The following is a 20,686-nucleotide window of genomic DNA, read 5'->3' as shown; positions in this document are numbered from 1 at the left end:
AAAGTTCTGGAATCGGAGAGGAGCTACACATTTCCACCCAGTGTTCCCCCAAGTCTCCCGATAAAAATGGTACCTCACTTGTGTGGGTAGGCCTTCTGCTCGCAACAGGAAATACCCCAAAACACTATCTGGACACAACAAAATTATCAAATAGAAAACTACCTCTTTTTGCGGGGGCACCTGCGTTTTTGGTCCTGGGCTCAGCAGCTATCTAGGGAAACCTACCACACCCAGACATTTCTGAAAACTAGACACCCGAGGGATTCAAGGGAGGTGTGACTTGAGTGGATCCCCCAATGTTTTCCTACCCAGAATCCTGAGTAAACCTCCAATTTAGCTAAAAAAATCACATTTTTCCCACATTTCTGTGTGGGATCACTGCACCGGGACAAAATGATACCTCACTTGTGTAGGTGGGCCAAGTGTTTGTGACAGTGAAGAGCCAAAAATACATCGAAATAGAGGGGGAACCGAAGTGGGTCCAAAAGGGCAGTTTGAAACAAAACATTTTTAGGCTGACAAGTGCAGCAGACATTTTATCGTTATACATGAGACAATGCTGGGTGGTAGGAATTCCGGAAGGTTTCATCACAAAAATGTGGGATAAATGTGTGCTTTCCAGCTAAGTTGCAGGTTTGCAGGGCATTGTGGGTAAGGAAATGGTGCGGGTGCATGTGAAGCACACCACCCTGGAATCAACCAGATGTTTAGTTTTCAGATGTGTCTAGGTCTTGTGGATTTTTCTACATGGCAGCTTCCTAAAGTAAAAAAAAGTGCAGCCCTCACCATTCCAAGTGGGACGATTTTGAGAGTTACCAAGCTCTCATAGCCCAAATGTAAAACAAAAACCAAAAAAATCAAATGTCCTCTTGCTTGCCATGGGATAAGATGTTTTAGTGTGCAGGGGAGTGTTGAATGACTGTTAGCCCCTTCAGTTCGGGTGAGGGCATAACCAGGCCCATACTGGTTGGTAGTCACCACCCCACTATTTTTTTATTTTATTTCATGGCATCTAGTAGACTTTCTGCCCCCCTGGGGTGTGGATCGGGCTAATTGCCCCATATGCCCACTGGTGGGCAGAACAACTTTTGCCCCATTTATTTGAGGTGGGGGTATGGCCATAACCCCACCCTCTTATTTTGAAAAAAAATCTTCCCCTGTCTCTGGTGAGCTTTCTGCCCCCCTTGGGGGCAGATGGGCCTTCCAAAAATAGGCCAGTCTGCCCCAACGTGGGCAGATATGGCCAACAGTAATGTGTCCCATGGGGAGCGACCCTTGCCCAAGGGGCTGCCCCCCAAACAAAATACACACATACACACACACCAATCCCTGGTGTCTAGTGGTTTATGCCCCCCCTGGAGTCAGATCAGCCTAATTATATTAGGCCGATCTGCCTCCAGGGTGGGCAGAAATGGCCTAAAAGTATTATGGCCCCCTAGGGAGCGACCCTTGCCCAAGGGGCTGCTCCCTTTATTAGAAAACACACAAAAAATAATCCCTGGTATCTAGTGGGCATTTCTGCCCCCCGGAGCAGATCGTCCTAATTATATTAGGCCAATCTGCCCCCGGTGGGGCAGAAATGGCCTACAAATAATATGGCCCCCTAGGAAGCAAACTTTGCCCAAGTGGCCGCTCCCTGTATTAGAAAACACACAAAAAAAATCCCTGGTGTCTAGTGGGCATTTCTGCCCCCCCGGGGGCAGATCGGACTAATTATATAAGGCCGAAATGGCCTAAGCAAAATTTGGCCCCCCAGGGAGCAACCCTTGCCTAAGGGGTCAGTAAAAAAATTAAAAAAAAGAAAAACAAATTCTCTGGTGTCTAGAAGGCATTTCTGCCCCCCCGGGGGCAGATCGGCCTAATTATATTAGGCCAATCTGCCCCCGGGGGGGCAGTAATGACCTAGAAATTATTTGGCCCCCTAAGGAGCTACCCTTGCCCAAGAGGCCGCTCCTCTCATGTAAATTTTTAAAAAAACTAATTTCCCTGGTGTCTAGTGGGAATTTCTGCTGCCTGATCGCATCGCGATCGGGCAGCAGAAATGCTCAGAATGACATCGAAAGAAATGAAAAGCCTTTCCTTTCTTCTGATGTCCCTCCCCCCCCTCCTCCCGAGCGGAAGAAAAATGCTAAGCATTTCTCTTCCGCATCGACGGGCGGCGACCTCTATTGAGGTCGGCACGCGATCGCGTGCTAACATCATCAGGCGTCACTGGGGAGGATGAGGGGGTCAGGGGTGAAAGGGGAAGCGATTCCCCTTTCATCCCTGATGGGGCAGTGTGGGTGGGGGGCCCACGGGGGAGCGCTAGTGCTTCCCCCATGGGCCCGGTGCAGGACGAGGTGGTCTCGTCCCAGGCACACAGGAACCGTGTGCTGGGATGAGACCACCTCGTCCAAGGCACCGTAGGGGTTAATACATCTTTTAAGTGGAATTCCCAATTGCAAAGAGATAGACTTTGCAAGTTTGATGTCTCTGAACTCACAATTTAAAACCACAATTCATGCTAAAGTCAGATTTTAAATAGTAGTTCAGAAAATGCCACTTTTAGAAAGTTGCCAGTTTCTTACTGTAACCATTTGGTGCTTGCTGTCTTTCTCCAATACACGTCGAGGGGTGGGGTGACAGCTAGGCTTTTGTATTCCCTCTAGACAGCCACACAAAAAAGGAGCTTAGGAGTGACTGATGGGCTATCCTGGCGAATGTGGGAGGGAGGGCTGACACGCTTGAATGGTCAGTGCCATAAAAGGACTGCATACCACCCTGTAGGAGTTTGGAGCGAGGGCACAGGAAGGGAGGAGCTTGTTGCACTTCAAAGACCTTTCTTTAAAGTCTCCTTCACTTCAAAGGCAGAACTAGGTTTAAGTACTGGACCTCTGATGCCACCAACTCAGTACACTTCTGGATCTGTGATTAATCTGTCAGGAAGAAGGTGTTGCTACAAGGGTTGTCACTCTGCTGAGTTGCTACTCTGCTGGATTCCTGCTTTGCTGAGCTGACCTGCTGCCTGTTACCCTCTTGGCTGGAGTGAGATGGACTAGACCTACATCTCTACATCCCAGAACCAAAGTGACCCCAAGGGCTTGCTGACTTGCCTACTCTTTTCTGAAATCTTAGGCCCACAAACGATTTCCAACTCACCTGCTACAGCTGCTGGCCTGTCTTCAACCAGCTCCTGACCCTCAAGACATGCCTTCCCAGTCCTGTGCCCTTAGAAGTGTTTTTTGGCTCCTGGAGTAAAGCATTTGGGTTCTTTGTGGTCACGAACATGCCTGCTCGATCTGGAATTTCACTGCTTGCCTGAAGAATGAACACGAGTCACCACAAGTTCATCTTTCCGCAAAGCAAAAAACCTCTTTTTATGGACTTATCCGGGACTGTATCTGACCCGTGCTCCAGGATAGGCCTGAACTTTTCAATTGAACACAGTCTACTGTGGCAAGATATCTTTTGTTGGCACTTTATGCTTTTAAGCACTATATTGCATTTTAATCTTTAAAAATTCATAACTTGTACTACACCAGGCACAGACTATGGTGCATAGGGGTGGTGGAGTCGCCACAGTGCCTCTGCTGTAAGGCAGCTGATGGCACTTTTCTACACACGGTTTGGGAATGTACTTCCTTTGAGCATTTTTGGCATGGTGTTGCTGATTGTCTTGGCGGGGTGCTTTCATGGACTATCCAATTAGACCCCAGGCTTATCATACTGCATATACTAGACAATCTGGGTGGGGACAGATATAAATGAGCCTTGCTCTTTCTGGGCCTTGTCACAACCAAAAGGGACATAACATGGTCTTTGAAGTCCCACAACACACCTTTATTGACTGCCTGGAAATGGGCCCTGGACTACTGTTCTGCTTTCCTACTTATCTCATATCAGAGCTTACAGAACCTCTCTGGAATGCACTTCTGAGTTCAAAGAAGACCTTTATTGTTGTTAATTCTTCCCCACCCACAAGTTCTTGAGAGACGAATTAATAGAATTCAAGCACAAAGTAGCCTCAGTTGCAATGTACACAGCAGATATATATTAGAATATATGATTATAGTAGCAAAGCATAAAAGTCAAAATTCATCACCGTATGAGCAAGTAGGACCTATCTTCAGCTTCATCTTTCTGGGGTCTGCAAGTTGATGACTCCGGTCAACTGCGAGAAAGAGATTATCTACCCACACGGGAGACTGGCAACTGACGCCTAGTTCCAGCCTGAAGTCAAGCGGATTCGAATCTAACTCACTGTAGCCCCGAGTCATCCTTACAAAAGTGTGCCCCCTCCTCTCAGACCTGGGAAAACTACGCAAGCCTTTGGAGACTGGCCAGATCTCCTAGACTTCTCCTATTCCCAAGGCTGAGCAGAAAGGAAAACACCAAATGTACTCTCTCTTATCAGGCTAGTCTAGTGTGAAGAAAACAGCTTGGTTCATCTTGTGGAAAAACACAGCTTGGAAGAATACAGACATCTGCGATGTTTCAACTGCTATGTCTAACTCCACGTTAAAGCCAATAGGCAGCTAACCTAAATATCAACTGTAATGTCTAATGTCATGTAAAAGCCAATAGGCAGCTGACCCAGCCAGCCCAGCGGGAAACACCCTTCCCACGAGGAAGCCGGCTCAGAATGGAGCCGGCGGAGTGGGAAGGTGCGACGGGTGCAGTTGCACCCGTCGCGAATTTCAGTGTCTGCAAAGCAGACACTGAAATTCTTTGTGGGGCCCTCTTACGGGGGCCCCTGCAGTGCCCATGCCATTGGCATGGGCACTGCAGGGGCCCCTAGGGGCCCCACGACACCCCATACCGCCATCCTGTTCCTGACCGGGCTGTACCGCCGCGGTCAAAATGCCCGGCGGAGCACCGCCAGCCTGTTGGCGGTGCTACCGCCAACCTCCGCCATGGCGGTATTTACCGCCAGGGTCAGAATGACCCCCGTAATGTCTAATATCATGTCAAAGCCAATAGGCAGCTGAGCTGAATACAAAATGTAATGTCTAATATCATGTCAAAGCCAATAGGCAGCTAAGCTGAATACAGCATGTCAAAGCCAATAGGCAGAATACAGAATGTAATGGCTAATGCAATGTAAAAGCCAATGGGCAGCTGAACTGAACAAAACATATAGGGGGTCATTCTGACCCTGGCGGTAAATACCGCCATGGCGGAGGTTGGCGGTAGCATCGCCAACAGGCTGACGGTGCTCCGCCGGGCATTCTGACCGCGGCGGTACAGCCGCGGCCAGAAGCGGAAAGCCGGCGGTGTACCACCGACTTTCCGCTGCCCATGGGAATCCGCCATGGCGGCGCAGCTTGCTGCTCCGCCATGGGGATTCTGACACCCCATACCGCCATCCTGTTCCTGGCGGTTCGCCCGCCAGGAACAGGATGGCGGTATGGGGTGTCGTGGGGCCCCTGGGGTCCCCTGCAGTGCCCATGCCAATGGCATGGGCACTGCAGGGGCCCCCGTAAGAGGGCCCCACAAAGAATTTCAGTGTCTGCTTTGCAGACACTGAAATTCACAACGGGTGCAACTGCACCCGTCGCACCTTCCCACTCCGCCGGGTCCATTCTGAGCCGGCTTCCTCGTGGGAAGGGTGTTTCCCGCTGGGCTGGCGGGCGGACATTCGGCGGTCGCCCGCCAGCCCAGTGGGAAACCCAGAATGACCGCCGCGGTCTTTTGACCGCGGTACGGTCTTCTGGCGGTTCCCGCTTGGCGGGTGGCTACCGCCGCCCGCCAAGCTTAGAATCAGGGCCATAATGTGCTACTGGTGAACATTGAGCAACTAATATGCGCAGTGGTGAAACACAAAGTCATTGGTCAAACACAATTAATAGCATCACAACTACTGCATGGGGCTTGAGGTACCCATGTATCAGGCGAGGGGCTGCCCGCAAAAAAATCCAAGATATGGCAGTGGTGGGCAGAAAACAAAGGCATAACTTAGGAACCGATTTGCAGTAAGACAATTTGTTTTGCGGATGAAATCAGGTCCTTTAACATATGTATGAAGCTTGACACAATGTTTGACATAAGCTAATAGTTGTCTGTGTGTTTGGGGGGGTGTTCTGCTGCTTCTTTTACAGTTGTTCTTTTAGTGTAAAAATGCTTATATTCATTGTGCCTATACATTAACTACTTTGTTTATAAGAACACATGCGCTGCTGCTTCCCTTGCTTTACTTGTTCTTGGTTTGTAATAGAAACTTGCACTGCTACTACCTGTACTGCACTTGATGTGTGTTCATGTGTGTGTTGATGCGTTTTTGTGGAGGGTGTACTTTTGTCTGGTTTTTCTGCTCAGCCATACCTCTTCTTTACCACATTTCAAATGTTCTGTGTGTGTGTTGGTGAAGGGATTTTAAACATGCAGAATTAGGACTGGGAGAAATGTAAGCTACACTGTCGTAATTCGCATCCTTTGGGGAATTTATCATTGCATTCACTATGTGAAATTCCCAAAATTACCGCATTATGTTGTGCCATGTAATTATGCTGTGAAGAGGGTGGAAGCAACGTAAATAACCAGAAGGAAAGCAGCTGGTGTTTGCAGCAAGTATGATTTTTCAACATTTTTGTGTGAAATGCATCCTTGTTACACAAACGAATTATTTCACGCTCAATTGTAGCTCTAGATGACAGATTTGCATTTCATGTAATTATGCATTAATTTAAGACAGTTACCCTGAAAATGTAAATAGTTACACAAACGCAAATTATGCAGATTTGACACACCCCAAAACAGAAGCTAAAACAATTTGCTTGGCTACCACTTGTTTAACTTGCTCTCCAGCACATATTCTCTATATTTGTCTACCATAGCCTTATCAGTTTTCTTACTAGATGGACACTAAAATGTCTGAAAAGGACACTGTAAACATTCTCAGTTGCCTATGGAACTCATCCACATTTTCTGCTTTTGGTCATGGACCATCAGTCACTTTGATCTCTGATGGGGTTAAAAAGAAACTAACAAGGTATCATACACTAGCTACTCTCTAAAATGTTGTTAACCTTTCAGAAATCCAAGGTCAATTGAGCTTTTATTGATTAATCAGGACGAGGAGTCCAAGACACTTACTCCATGCAACCCAAAAGTGTAAAAATAGTAGGGATGTGATGATATTATTTTGAATGTAAATCTGTTTATTACGCTGCTTATATGTTCACTTCACAAATAGACAAACTGCACCACCGTGTCGTAAGTGCTGGCATTGAGAAGTAAGTGCTGATGCCGAGCAACAACAAATACCGGCTCAAATTAACCACTTATTGACTTCTAAAAGTGGAAATCAGCTTTTCAACGTTTAATTCTAAAGTTGCAGACAATCTTATTGTGTTACTCCAATATTGTTAATTTATGTTTGTATAGTAGACAACTGCCATTAGTATGACTTCAGAAATATAAAACAGCAATTTTAAGTGTTCCTTCTAGCATATCTTTATAAAATATATCAACCGAGATTTGTCCTTCCAACTCAGGGATAAGAAATATCACATCTACAGTTTATATTTGCTTATCACAGCACTGGATTCAACCCTCTGATGTTAATTCTTCAACTCTTGGGTCCTAGTTTGAGGTAGCTTTCTATAGGCTACTGATGACTGATTGTGTGTTTTGTGCTTTGTGTAGTTGACATTAAAGCCTGAACAAATGATCCTACCTCTGGTGGACTTCACACATCAGCACAGAACTACTAAGGGTGTCATATTTCAACATCCAGAGATCATAGCAAATATTGATCAGGTGGTGCAAGACCTGCATTCGGAGCCTTTCTTCTGGAAACTTCCTGAACAATTTGAAGGACGAAAGGTAAGAATGAAAGATGGGTGAATCATCAATTAGAATGCTGATAGTTTCTTGCGCGCAGAGAAACAAATGACAAAAAATATTGACAAATTTAAATGGAGTCCATTTAGATGAAATTGGAATGCATTGCGATTAGCCTTTCATTTGTAACACTGAAATCCCCATCAATGAAAGTGAACTGTTTATAGTTGGTATCATTCGTACATTTGCATTGAATACAAGCATTTATACAATGTTTTATACAAGGATGATGCTCTAGTGTGACAGGAAACCAAACAGAATTTTAAAATAGGCAAGTAACCTAGGAGGCTAATCTTGGTTAATGTAGATCAAGTAGCAAGCATTTTGGGCCTGAACATCCCATGCATAACAACTGGTTGAAAAGTAAGGTGTTAAGGTCGATAAACAGGAGAGTTATACTGAGCTTGTTGTGTATGATGGCCTTTAGTTTGTGAAACAATGTGAAAAGGTAGATACATCTGTGGCACAGAATGGGGTGTTCAATGGCGATTTTGCTGCTGCTGGATCATTTTATCTAGGAATTTAGGACCTAGCTAGTGGTGGTCACTTTTCGTTACTCTCCCATAGTCAGAAGAAATGAGAAAATGTATGTCTTCATGAAGTCGGTTGAAGTTTCCACATTTCACATGTCTACTGGCCTGCCTCCATTGTGGCCTTTCTGTGGCCCGGAATGTTTCTTAATGAAGAGACAGGATATACCGAAGCAAGAAATCAAGGCAAAAATGCATTTCCATGACATGATCACCATTAGGAGGTTCTGGTGAAGTCTTCTAATAGTGGACAGATCAGAAGGTAGTCTAACCAATTCACAGTGTGTGTGATTTGAGTGTTATATGGTGCAGCTAAGTAGGCCAGTGCTGCCAAAATGTACCAGCATCAGTGTGGCAGAACCTAGTCCAGGTCCAGGCTAGTTGTGAACTTTGAGGGCATAGAAAGGCATAGGGCAGGGAATGGGGAATGGTACTGAGCGGTACAAGACCTTCATCTTTTTGCCTTTTATGGTCTCTTGTAGTAGCAACAACTCATCCCAGCTGCAGCAAGAGACTGTTATTTGTTTTAAACATCTGTATTTCTGGTCAGGGTGGATTCAGATTTGTACCAGTGACAATTGTTTCCCACTGCAGGAAAGAATCAATAATGCTTTCCCTCTTTCACTATTTAAAACATTCCGGAGCATTGTGCTTTGCAGAGATCTCAAAGTGTAATCAAGATATGTGAGGTTACTGCGCATAACTATATGGATAATAATAAAACAATTTATGTTAGAAAAAAAGTACTACTAAATTTGCGAGTGCACTGAACACATTTCTTTTAAGAAGAGGCTGAATAACGTAAACATGAACACCTTGGAGGAAAGAAGGGATCAAGAAGACACAATGGAAATTACCAGAGAGAGTAAACATCACATTAGCGTAACACAGTTAGTCCAAGCACGCTATTGGCAGAAACCAGATGTTTTTGACAGCAGTATGCTTCCACCCATTATTTGCAGGATGGATCAGTTTCATGGGGACATATCCCATACAAGGATTTAACCACTTGTCTTCCAGTGCTACGACCAATTTTGCTGTCTGAGTCTAGAAGAGATGTCCTGAATGGAGGCACTGTAGGGGCGCACTAACACGGGATCTGATTGGATCCTGCAGATAAAAAAAAACCTTGCATGTGGGATGGGGAAGGAGGGCTGCAATGCTTGTTCCATTCAACAGTGATATTTCTGATAATTACTCCACTAATGCACCAAAGGAAATCAGATAGGGGCTTTTTTTACACTGTCAACAGACCCTCCATCATAGCTCGGGCAGGAAAATGTATGCTTGAATGAAAGAATACTCCTAGAATCATAGGACGGAAAAAGATACTGGATAAGTACACAAAAATAATGAAGATTGTTTTTTTTGTTCAAGAAAAGAGTAGTAAGTGAGTGGAATAAGCACCCCGCAAAACAAAGAACAGTAAAATATTTAAGAAATGTTACAGCCAGGCAATACAGGTAAAAGAGGACACCACAAATAGGAGGTCATTACAAACTTGGCGGGAAATCCCGCTGAGTTCGGTGCTGGTGGTCAAAACAACGACCACCAGCACGCCGGCCTGATAAACAACATTCCGCTGGGCCTGTACATTGTCGACGGCCCCATGTGTCAATGTAGCAGTGCGGCGGGTGCCGTAGCACCCGTTGCGCATATCACTGTCCGTAAATTGGGCAGTGACATGCGCAACGGGGCTGTGCTCGGGGGCCCCTGCACTGCCCATGACAAGGACATAGGCAGTGCAAGGGCCCCCCCCGGGGGGCCCCGGGGCAACCGTTCCGCCAGCCTTTCCCCAGCAGCCTAAACCGCCAGGGAAAGGCTGGGGGAACACAGGTGCATTATCCGGCGGGCAGCGCTGCTTGCAGCTCTGCCCTGTCGGAGAGGGAACTCCGCCATTGTCAGGCTGCCTGGCGGCGGAAGCCTGCCAGTGACGGAGTTCCGCATGTGGCGGTCTTCCTGTGTTTATTATATGGCGGTAATTTCCGCCACCCCTGGCATAGCGGTCCTGACCGCCATATTCATAATGAGGGCCATAGTGCCTGTACTTTTTCCTTGGTGCTGTTTTTCTGTAGTCAGGTTACATGTTTGTATAACATAACTGTGTGTTATTGGATGAACTAATTTTTTATGGACAAGAATCGAATCCAAATAATTTGCTGCTCAGTACTTTGGTCTCCTCATCTCTTGAGGAGCTAAATGCACTTTTTGCACTAGGTTCATTAAGTTGCCAAAATGGATTTATGTTAATCCATGAGGATTAAGGCCCCAGTAGCTGTGCACTCTAGTTATTGATACAGAATCACAGAGCACCATTCCTGTATTAAAACAAAACTGGCAAACAGCCTAAAATAAAAATCATGTACATTGATTTATTTTGCACAATTACATTGCCCTTTCTTCTCATTTTACTCAGTAGACCCCTTTCCTCCTGGGTGATGGATAATTACTCTCACTGTTGTACAAAATACAGGTTTTGCGACTCGCAAATTGAGAGTCAGAGCGACTCGCAATTTGTGAGTCGCAAAACCTTATGTACAACAGTGTCAATGACACTGTTTGTGATTCCCAATGGGGTCACAAATGACCTACCTCATGAATACTCATGAGGTAAGTCGCAATTTGCGACCCCATTGGGAATGGCCGCCCTCACAGGGACGGTGGCCTGCTGGAGACAGCAGACCAACATGTCTGTGACTGCTTTTAAATAAAGCAGTTTTTAAAAAAAATACAGCCCGTTTTCCTTAAAGGATAACGAGATGCATTTCGAAAACAAAAAATGAAAAGTTTTCTTTTCATTTTTTCAGAGCAGGCAGTGGTCAGACCACTGCCTGCTCTGAAAAAACATTTTCGCTGCCATTTCCCCTTCCCCTCTGTGAATGGTTTAGCACCAGTTTGAAACTGGTGCTAACTGTGATTGTTTTGCGACTGCATTTGCGGTTAAAAAACAATCATACATGGGACTGCGACTCGCAATTAAGAAGGGAACACCCCTTCCTAAATGTGACTCGTAAACCCTTTTTGCGATTCAGTAAATAGATTACTGAATCACAAAAATGGGTCTGTGCATCCGAAATTGCATTTGGCACATTACAAATGGCCTGATTCGTCGTTTTCGACGTGCAAAATGCTTCGTACATGTGGCCCTTAGTTTATTAAGACCATAAACAAAAACAAATCAGTGGTTTTAAAATCAGACATTCAATTAAAGGACTAAGGGCCAGATGTAGCAAGTTCCGAATTTGTGATTCAGATATTGTGAGTCGGTGCAACTCGCAATTTCCGATTTGCAAATTTGGATGCAGAACGGTGTCTCAGACACCGTCTGTAAATCGCTATGGGGTCGCAAAGACCCACCTCATTACTATTAATGAGGTGGGTCGCATTTTGCGACCCCATAGCGAGTCCCTGCACTCACAGGGATGGTGGCCTGCTGAAGACAGCAGACCTCCATGTCTGTGACTGCTTTTTAAATAAAGCAGTTTTTTTTTTGTATTGCAGCCCGCAATAAAAAACAAATAACGAAACCATTTGGTTTCGTTTTTTCAGAGTAAGTAGTGGTCCATTGGACCACTGCCTGCTCTGAAAAAACATTTTTGGCAACATTCTCAAAGGGGAAGGGGTCCCAAAGGGACCCCTTCCCTTTTGCGAATGGGTTATCACCAGTGTGACACTGGTGGTAACTGCAAATTGCTTTGCGACCGCGTTCGCGGTCACATAGCAATTTAGCATCGCAATGCGAGTCGCAAATAGGAAGAGAACACCCCTTCCTACTTGCGAGTTGCATTCACATTTTCGCGATGAGCATTTTGCATGGCGCAAACTGCGATTTTCACAGTTTGCACCATGCAAAATGCTTCCTACATCTGGCCCTAAAACCTTCACGAGAATAGACATTCACCTTTGACAATCATTAAGTCATACTGTCATCTAAGGACTATAAAAGAAGAAAGATTTAAGAGTACAAAGTTGGTAAGTAATGCCCATCACAACTTGACTAAGCACGGCGATTTATGTGAAAGAGTATAGTGCAATCGTAGAGAGCACACAAAGCACAAGGCGTGTGAAAAGTGCACTGTGTAAACATAAAAAGCGAGGCAACAGTAATTAAAAAACAGCATCTTCCCTAAGCTAGGGGCCGTATGACATACTCAGATGCACAGGGGTAAACTGCCTCTGTGGTCAGAATAGTAGTAGATTTTTTCTGCGATCAATCTATACATACATGATACCTTCAATTAAAAGACTTAGGGGCACATTTACAAACCCCAGAACCTCCAGAGAGCCACTTTATGTGACGCTGCGGTGGTGCTGTGCTCTGCGCCATGTTTACACTTTTTGTGGCTTAACGCCGGCTTATAAATATGGGCCCTGACACAATTTTCTGTGGCAGAGCGACATGCAATGTGTGTTTCTGGGGGAGTTCCACTGCAACACCCATTGCTTTTTGACTCACAAGGAAACGTAAATCTGAGGCAGCACCAAAAACTAACGCCACCCCAAGGGTGGCATTAGAGTGGTGCAACAAAGAGAAATACTTTCATTTTCCTCGTTTTGTGCTTTTCCTGCAGCATACATAGGAAGAACAAAATGCCATTATTGATTGTTTATGTGCAGGAAGGTGTCCCTACGTGGTCGGGATAGGAGTAGATGTTCTTTGTGATCATCCCCTAGCAACGCTGTTCACAGTATCCAGTGGGCGGGACAGGGGACAATTCCTCATACTCTACCCTTAGCAACGCGGCCAATTGAATCATTAATAATAGCGTAAGAAGCCCAAGCAACACAGCCCACTATATTAGGAATAAGGTCCTTCAAATTCCATTGGCCAATACCCTGCTTAAGTCACAGATGATGCTTTTATCTGGTTGTTAAAAATCATTAAATACTGCACCAGCAGAGCATTCAACATAAGGTTTTGAGGGTGTAGGCCTCAAAGGCCGCTGACCTGCAGGTTCTTCCTTCAAGGCCTAGAAACTCTTTGCGCAACAGGGGCCCAGCAGTATGCTTATAGAGTATGTATTTAAATTTCTCGTTTGTTTGGCGACACAAGCAAAACCGTGTGTCCCCTGATTGGCCTTTCATCTGCCATTTGGGGGTAAAATCTAAGGAGCATTTTCATGACTAGTATTGCTGCTGCTACTACTCTCACTGAACCTTTTAAGCTCATCCTGATCCTCCAGTCAGCCCCTCTTGTAACATTTCAGTCCCTTTAGCTTTAAAAATCGTAAAAGTAAAGGTGAGTAGGAATGCAATTTTCTTTGATATATGTGTAATTGTCATGAAAATTTGCATCATCATGCAACATTTATGTTGACTGTTGTCTGCATGAAAATGTTAAACAATGGTGTATTTTTTGTACAAAAGTCACATGAGATACCAGCAGGAGACTGGTCCACGTAGAAAATACCTGTTGGCTAGGCTGCATGTTAATTTATCAGTTCCTGTAAGTCATTTTCTGTTTTGACATCTTGTGTGTGGGTGAAAGGTCCATGAAAAACATGTATTCAAATGAGAAGAAAACATTTGCAAAATATGTGTAAACCAATGTAGACACATTTCGTGAGATTTCTGTTGTGCAATACAGATTTCGCCCTGGTCGGTGTGAAATCATTCAGTCTGGCGTTTGGTTTTATGGAATACATCACAGCTTCATTGAAATATCCGTAGCTATCCATCTTTTCGAAAAAGTTCAAAAGCGCTAGAGGACTCATCATCTATCAATACATTTCCTTCTTCTCAAAAAGACCTACATTCAGATGATTCACACTTTACCACTAAATCATCAGCCCTCTTCACACTCTCCAGTCGGGATTATGCTAGTTCCACTCCAAAAGACAGCTTCAACACGGGACTGCATATTCTGCCCCACTGCTCATTACAACCATCTATTCTCCATCCTGATCCTCCTTGACTCATCTGCTAACTTCAACACAGCTGACTAATCTTTGTTCCGGCCTTCACTCTCCTCCATAGCGAACTAAGGCACAGTCCTTTCATATTTTTTCTCATGCATTTCCAGGCACTCCTTTATAGTTTTCAAGTGGCCAGCCCAATTCTCCATCGCCCTTCTACCTTTCGGCATGCAACACTCAAAATACAACCCCCTCCTCTATTCTTTTTATATCAACCATCTCTGCAATACCCTTTCATCAATTGCTTTCCATCACCAGTTCGCTGAAGATATTCAAATACTCTTTTCAGTTTTCAGAACCCCCCTCCAGACCAAAATCAGGGCTGCGTAATAGTCATCTGTGACCGGATGTCCTTTCAGTCCTTCATGTTGATTTTAGCTTAAATATAAATAATGTTATTTTTCTTTTCCGCATCCCCCACTACACTGTATCCCCTCATATCAGTCCCCTCAGAAAGACATTTGCACTTTGTACTTGGGCTAAACCGTACAGCGAACAGTTTGGCTTTAAAATGAATCTCTACCATCCTCAAGTTCAAACAATCAATCTTTATTCGGTTTTAACAAGAAAACATAAAAGAACACACATTATAGAGCATAAAGCAACGTATATAATACAGATAAAAACAGCAACAGTTAAAAAACAAATTTTGGCAATAACATCGAGTGGCCTACAGAGGTTCTAAAACCACATAATGTAATAAATCAAGTATTTTTCAGACGAACAGCACGAGGTAAATAAAAGAGCCAGATTAAAGCAAGTAAACACATTCGGTAGAAACATTAGGTAAAACTTAGAAGGACAAAATTGTGCAAAATACTTGTCAGCGAACAATGGGACAGTAAAAGGCTTGTGTAATCGTTTCTAAAAAGTGCAAAACATGATAAAGTGCAACGTGTCCTGAGCTGAGGCGTTATTACAGCTACATGAAATAAAGGTAGAGCCAAATGAGCTGTGTCAGGGGACTGTTAATACATGATGTATTAAATGTAATCCAAAGGGTATCAAAAGAAATCGATAGTAATCAGGCATATAGGTGCGGTACGGTTCGATTAAAAAGGTGGTCTGAAGCAGTATAAAAGCTCTTTCAGACGGTTTATCTTTCGCCAATAAGCTCTCTGATTTGCCCTCCAGGCCTTAAAACCTCTCTTGGTCCAAGAGTAATCCTTTGTCCCTAAAGATTCTGGATAATGAAAAAGGTCTAGTAAAACAGTCCTTGATGTAACTTATCCACGGCTCGCTTACATCGGGGCTGGGCAGTCAATCATTATTACACCTGAACTTAATGTGGCAAAATTATTAAAAATGGCAACATTGGCCTCTGGCCTGGGCATTAGAACAGAACTTAATGGGCGGTAGGAGTAGGAGCAGCTATATATGCATTGAGCCTATTATAACAAAAGAAAGGTGGCTTATAAAAAACCCTAAAGGAAACACTGAAATGCCAGATGCTGACTCCTTACTAGCTAACAATTTAGACAGAAGGGAACTCACAGTCGCCACCAAAGGACTTTGGTTGAGAACTGACCCAAGACACTCTCCTGGCCATAATGATTTCCTTGAACAGAGGGAGACTATAAAAGTGTTTATGTAACCAGTGCATTATTTTATTTTTAAGCTGTCCATAGCTTTTGGTGGTGTTGGGCACCAGCGCAGGGACATTAACCAATAACATAAGGCGTAGCTGCTGGAGAAGTTCTGGATTATGAATCACAACATTACCCCTAAGAGTGTTGAGTGATAAAAGGGAAGTTCTGTTCATATAGTTTACTGCAGAAGAAAGCCGTACTAATGGCATTGGTGAGTTAGAAACGTCTGTCGCCACAGGGAAGAGCATGCCCCCTACAACTTGGGACCCAGACTGGTACGACATAAGGATTGAAAAAACGCAGATGCACGAAGATCATATGGTCTTTGTACAAAGGAGTGCCCAAGCTGAGGGAGAGTACTGATCCTTCAACAGAAATAATCAATGGGTTAGATTCACCCCCTGGGGGAATGGGGCAGGGGATCCACAAAAAAGCCCACCTGTCATTACCGTTGTGAAGCTGCATATTAAATCAACACTTCAAGTTGTTGATAGCTTCTATAATCTTAGAAAGTCTGAGCTTGCAGGAGCAGAAGATTGAAGTGGCATGGATTCCAATTTCATTGTCAATAAGACCATTAGTCTGTCGACTATGATCTTGTAGGAACTGCTAAACATTGAACAAGGCATATTACCACAGGAATAAGGCTGGCTGACTGCCCTGGACAAAAGTGCTTTGTAGGTCTTTTCATTTTTTAATTACGTGGTGTAGTCTTGCTAGGTCCACCTGAAAGGGCAGTATCTTTAGCGTTTAAGGGCCTTTGAGGGACCAAAAAACATGGAGAAGGCAGAGGATGCCCAGCATTGGAGGTGGCAACAGCCACCTTTGTGCCAGGCCCAAACCCATCACCAAGGACTGCACCCACTAAGGCCAAAACTGGTGACTTTTCACGAGCCACTCCAAACCTTGATTTCTACTTTGTTAATTTCTTCCGAAATTGCTCCTACTCTGGAAGCAAGCAGCATCATAATAATGCTAGCCCCAGTGCAAGGGCGTTTAACAACACCAATAACTGAAGTTAATTTGGCTTACCCATTATCTGAAGTCAAGAAGGGCAGACATATTAAGACAAAAAACATAGAAACAAGAGAGAGGGCCCGGTCCACCTTAGTCAGATGTGGACCAGCTCACGGACTCAGATGGGCCCCTCTAGGCCTACTGTTCGCCTGGGTACCCACCTGGGTGCATCCTGTGCACTTCCTGCGCTTTGGGAGTGGTGTGACTTTAAGGACCTGATTTATACTTTTTTTGTGCCGCATTAGCGTCATGTTTTGATGCACAAGTGGCATAAACTTACAAAATACAATTGTATTTTGTAAGTTTGCACCACTTTTGCATCAAAACATGACGCTAATGCAGTGCAAAAAAAGTATAAATCAGGGCCTAAGTGTCTGCTTGCAATACAAGTAACGTGTGTCCTTCCTGCCACAAAATATGCTGGTGCCTGTAATTCTGGGCCCCTGCCGTCAAAAGATGTGGCCCACGCTATGGGAGTGCTGTGCTGGATTTAAGCACCTGTTGAGCACTGGAAGAGAAAGGGGTGGTCTTCCTCCCGCAAAGGATGCTGGTTCCTGTAGTTCTGGGCACCTGCCATCAAGAGATGTGTCTACCTTTCCCAAGTTAACAGCGATCCACGTTCAACCCCTCCACACTTGAAAAATCAATTCAATCCTTCCCATTACCAGTAACCATCATAAACTTTCTTATTATGAACAAAAGTAACATTTGGTACAGTCTGCTCATCTGGCTTCTCCGGAATGCATTCAGCAACAGCAACATGGACAAAGTATCTCTTTCACCATACTCATGGTGTTCTTACTACTTAAGCCCATTGATCCATTCCATCCTTCCAAACAAATCAGGGTCCTGCTCATTTTCCTGCCTTGTTAATCCCTGTGAGTAAAATAGTCTTTAGTCTCCTTCCCGATCCTCAGTTCTGGCACCAAGCAACTCTTTACGACTCTTGAATATCAATGAACAGCATCATAATTGACAGCATTCTTGCTTATGGCCCTCAACACAGGAATGGCTGTTCCAATAAACTCACAGCGGTCCTTGTCCCCCAGCATTCCAAAATAATTTGACTGCTCACCTTATAGCCCTGGAAAACTGAACCAAATTTCCCACATATTAAACTTGTCCCATTCTGCAGGGCCATCCCCAAACTTTTTGCCTTGAACTTCTTGTTTTCTGAACCCACTTGTGTTGGCTTTTAGGACTCTTCACACTTTACCATTGCTAACCAGTGCTAATGTGCTTGTGCTTTCTCCTTTAAACATGGCAATATTGACTTACACAAAACTGATACATTTAATTTACTTGTAAGTCCCTAGTAAAGTGGTATTACATGTACCCAGGGCCTGTACATTAAATACTGCTAGGGGACCTGCAGCATTTATTGTGCCTCCCACTTAAGTAGCCCTTCAAACATGTCTCAGGCTGCCATTGCAGCCTATGTGTGCAGTTTTAAAACTGCAATTTTGATGTTGCAAAATAAATCTTTTGCCAGGCCTCAAGCTTGCACATATAAGTCACCCCCTAGGGTAGGCCCTAAACAGCACACAGGGCATGGTGTAGGCTAGTTGGACATGTCATTTTAACATTTATATGTCCTGGTAGTGAAAACCTGTAAAATTAGTTTTCCACACCTGCAGGGTGCACCTCTCCCTTAAGATAAAGTTGGGTTAACTTATTAGATTTAATGAGTGATAACGTTCAGTTGGAAGCAGATAGGGATTTCAAGTTTGGTGTCTAAAAATTGTAATTCAGAACTTCCTTTAATGAAAAATTTGGATTTTAAGTCTCAATTCTGAAAATACCACTATTAGATAAGATGCCAATTACTTGTCCCAACCATTTTATGGCTGCAGCCTGCATCCTAGGTCACATGATGGGGGAATAGTTGTTGGCAGGATGGAGTATTTCTGACTTTGTGAAGTTGCCATCTACCGCACGTCCACATCACCAGTATTCTCCTGGAGCACACTCCCAAAATGTTTGACACTAGTATTTTGTGTCTCCAGACACGTTAGGGAAAGTGCAGGAAGGCAGGAAGCAGATAGAGATTTCAAGTTTGGTGTCTAAAAATTGTAATTCAGAACTTCCTTTAATGAAAAATTTGGATTTTAAGTCTCAATTCTGAAAATACCACTGTTAGATAAGATGCCAATTACTTGTCCCAACCATTTTATGGCTGCAGCCTGCATCCTAGGTCACATGATGGGGGAATAGTTGTTGGCAGGATGGACTATTTCTGACTTTGTGAAGTTGCCATCTACCGCACGTCCACATCACCAGTATTCTCCTGGAGCACCCTCCCAAAATGTTTGACACTAGTATTTTGTGTCTCCAGACACGTTAGGGAAAGTGCAGGAAGGCAGGAAATTTAAAGCACCTCTGAGGGTGAAAACCAGGCAGAAATTCCATTGGATCCAACTCTTCAGTACACTCCTGGACCTGTGGATACCAGAGAAGAAGGACTGATGTGCTGCCCTGCTGCCAGAAGAATTACTACCCAGTGTCCCTCTTACTCTGCCGCCCTGCTGCCATGCTTGCTGAGAAGAAAGACTGGACCTACACCATTCATCCCAGGCTGAAGTGACACCAAGAGTCATCCAACTGACCTCCTGTTCTGAGCTACAGAAACCTACAAGGTTTCAGAGGCCTCCCTGCATCTGCCCAACTGACATGCTGCTTGGACCTGCAACTGGCCTGGTAACTGGACCGGCCTGAGCCCTGCTGGCCTCTGCTCGATTGTGTTCTTGGCCCCCAAGAGGTGCTTCCAAGATCCTGGACCCTAGATGAGGTGCCACTTGAGTCAAAACAAAAACACCTAGGAAGAAAGTCATAGGATTCGGGCGCTCACAGTGAGTCCATATAATAGTATTAACATTTCAATTGCGGCATGGTGCTCCTGGCAAGAGGATCTTTCTTAATCCTCCAATGTTTCAAGGGAAACTAACAGTGCAAAAGACAACTGTCAGGGCACTCATGAACATAGGATTAGAAGTTGTTGATGTATAGAATCTTCAGTGTGGAAAGGACATCACACCATCAACAGTTCAGATTAAATGTATTTCTTGAAGCACACAGTTCATCATAATAATAGAAAATCGTCCTTGAGTTTCATATTCATATAGCCACCACAGCCAACACGTGTTTCGTCCTATGAGAGAATCCTCTCACGGACTTCATCAGGGCTTGATTCAGGTAAGTATTATGTAAGAAATAATCCTTTCCAGATACTTGTGAAATCTCATTAAAGTGCAAACAATCTCAGAACAAATCATCTAGTGAAGAATTCCTCTGACGTTATCTTTTATCCAAATGAGTCAACATCTAATAGGAAAACAAACCGTGGTCAAGTAATCTCACAGCGTTTTTAGTGTCCCAGAGCCATTTACGCAAAAAAAAAAAAAAGAAAAAAAAAGCTATTTTTTTTTTTTCCTTTTTTTTTTTTTTTTGGTAAATGGCTCTGGGACACTAAAAAGTGAAGTCAGTGAGAGGGTTCTCTCATAGGACGAAACACGTGTTGGCTGTGGTGGCTATATGAATATGAAACTCAAGGACGATTTTCTATTATTATGATGAACTGTGTGCTTCAAGAAATAAATTTAATCTGAACTGTTGATGGTGTGATGTCCTTTCCACACTGAAGATTCTATACATCAACAACTTCTAATCCTATGTTCATAAGTGCCCTGACAGTTGTCTTTTGAGGTGCCACTTGAGCTCCTCCTTCAAAGAAAGGAGAAATCCTGAAGTTTGGGGCTCTACATGATTGCAAATGGCCTGTTCATGCCAAGCGCTTGCAGCCCTCGTCACCCGCCAC

The 20,686-nt window shown here is 44.2% G+C and overlaps 1 protein-coding gene across 7 annotated transcripts in view; it reads left to right on the top strand.

Annotated features, from left to right (window-relative positions):
• LAMA2 (laminin subunit alpha 2) overlaps nt 1–20,686 on the top strand; it is a 3,379,260-nt gene that overhangs the window by 2,187,922 nt on the left and 1,170,652 nt on the right. For all 7 annotated transcript variants that reach the window (XM_069234829.1, XM_069234828.1, XM_069234823.1 and 4 more), the window contains one exon: nt 7,624–7,803. In XM_069234829.1, the coding sequence (XP_069090930.1) occupies nt 7,624–7,803 (180 nt within the window). The remainder of the gene's footprint in view (nt 1–7,623; nt 7,804–20,686) is intronic.

The sequence above is a fragment of the Pleurodeles waltl genome, chromosome 5 (genome assembly GCF_031143425.1).
Source record: "Pleurodeles waltl isolate 20211129_DDA chromosome 5, aPleWal1.hap1.20221129, whole genome shotgun sequence".
In the NCBI taxonomy this organism is placed as follows: domain Eukaryota; kingdom Metazoa; phylum Chordata; class Amphibia; order Caudata; family Salamandridae; genus Pleurodeles; species Pleurodeles waltl.
The sequence above is the reverse complement of the archived record's forward strand: the minus strand, read 5'-3'. Positions and strand labels throughout refer to the sequence as shown.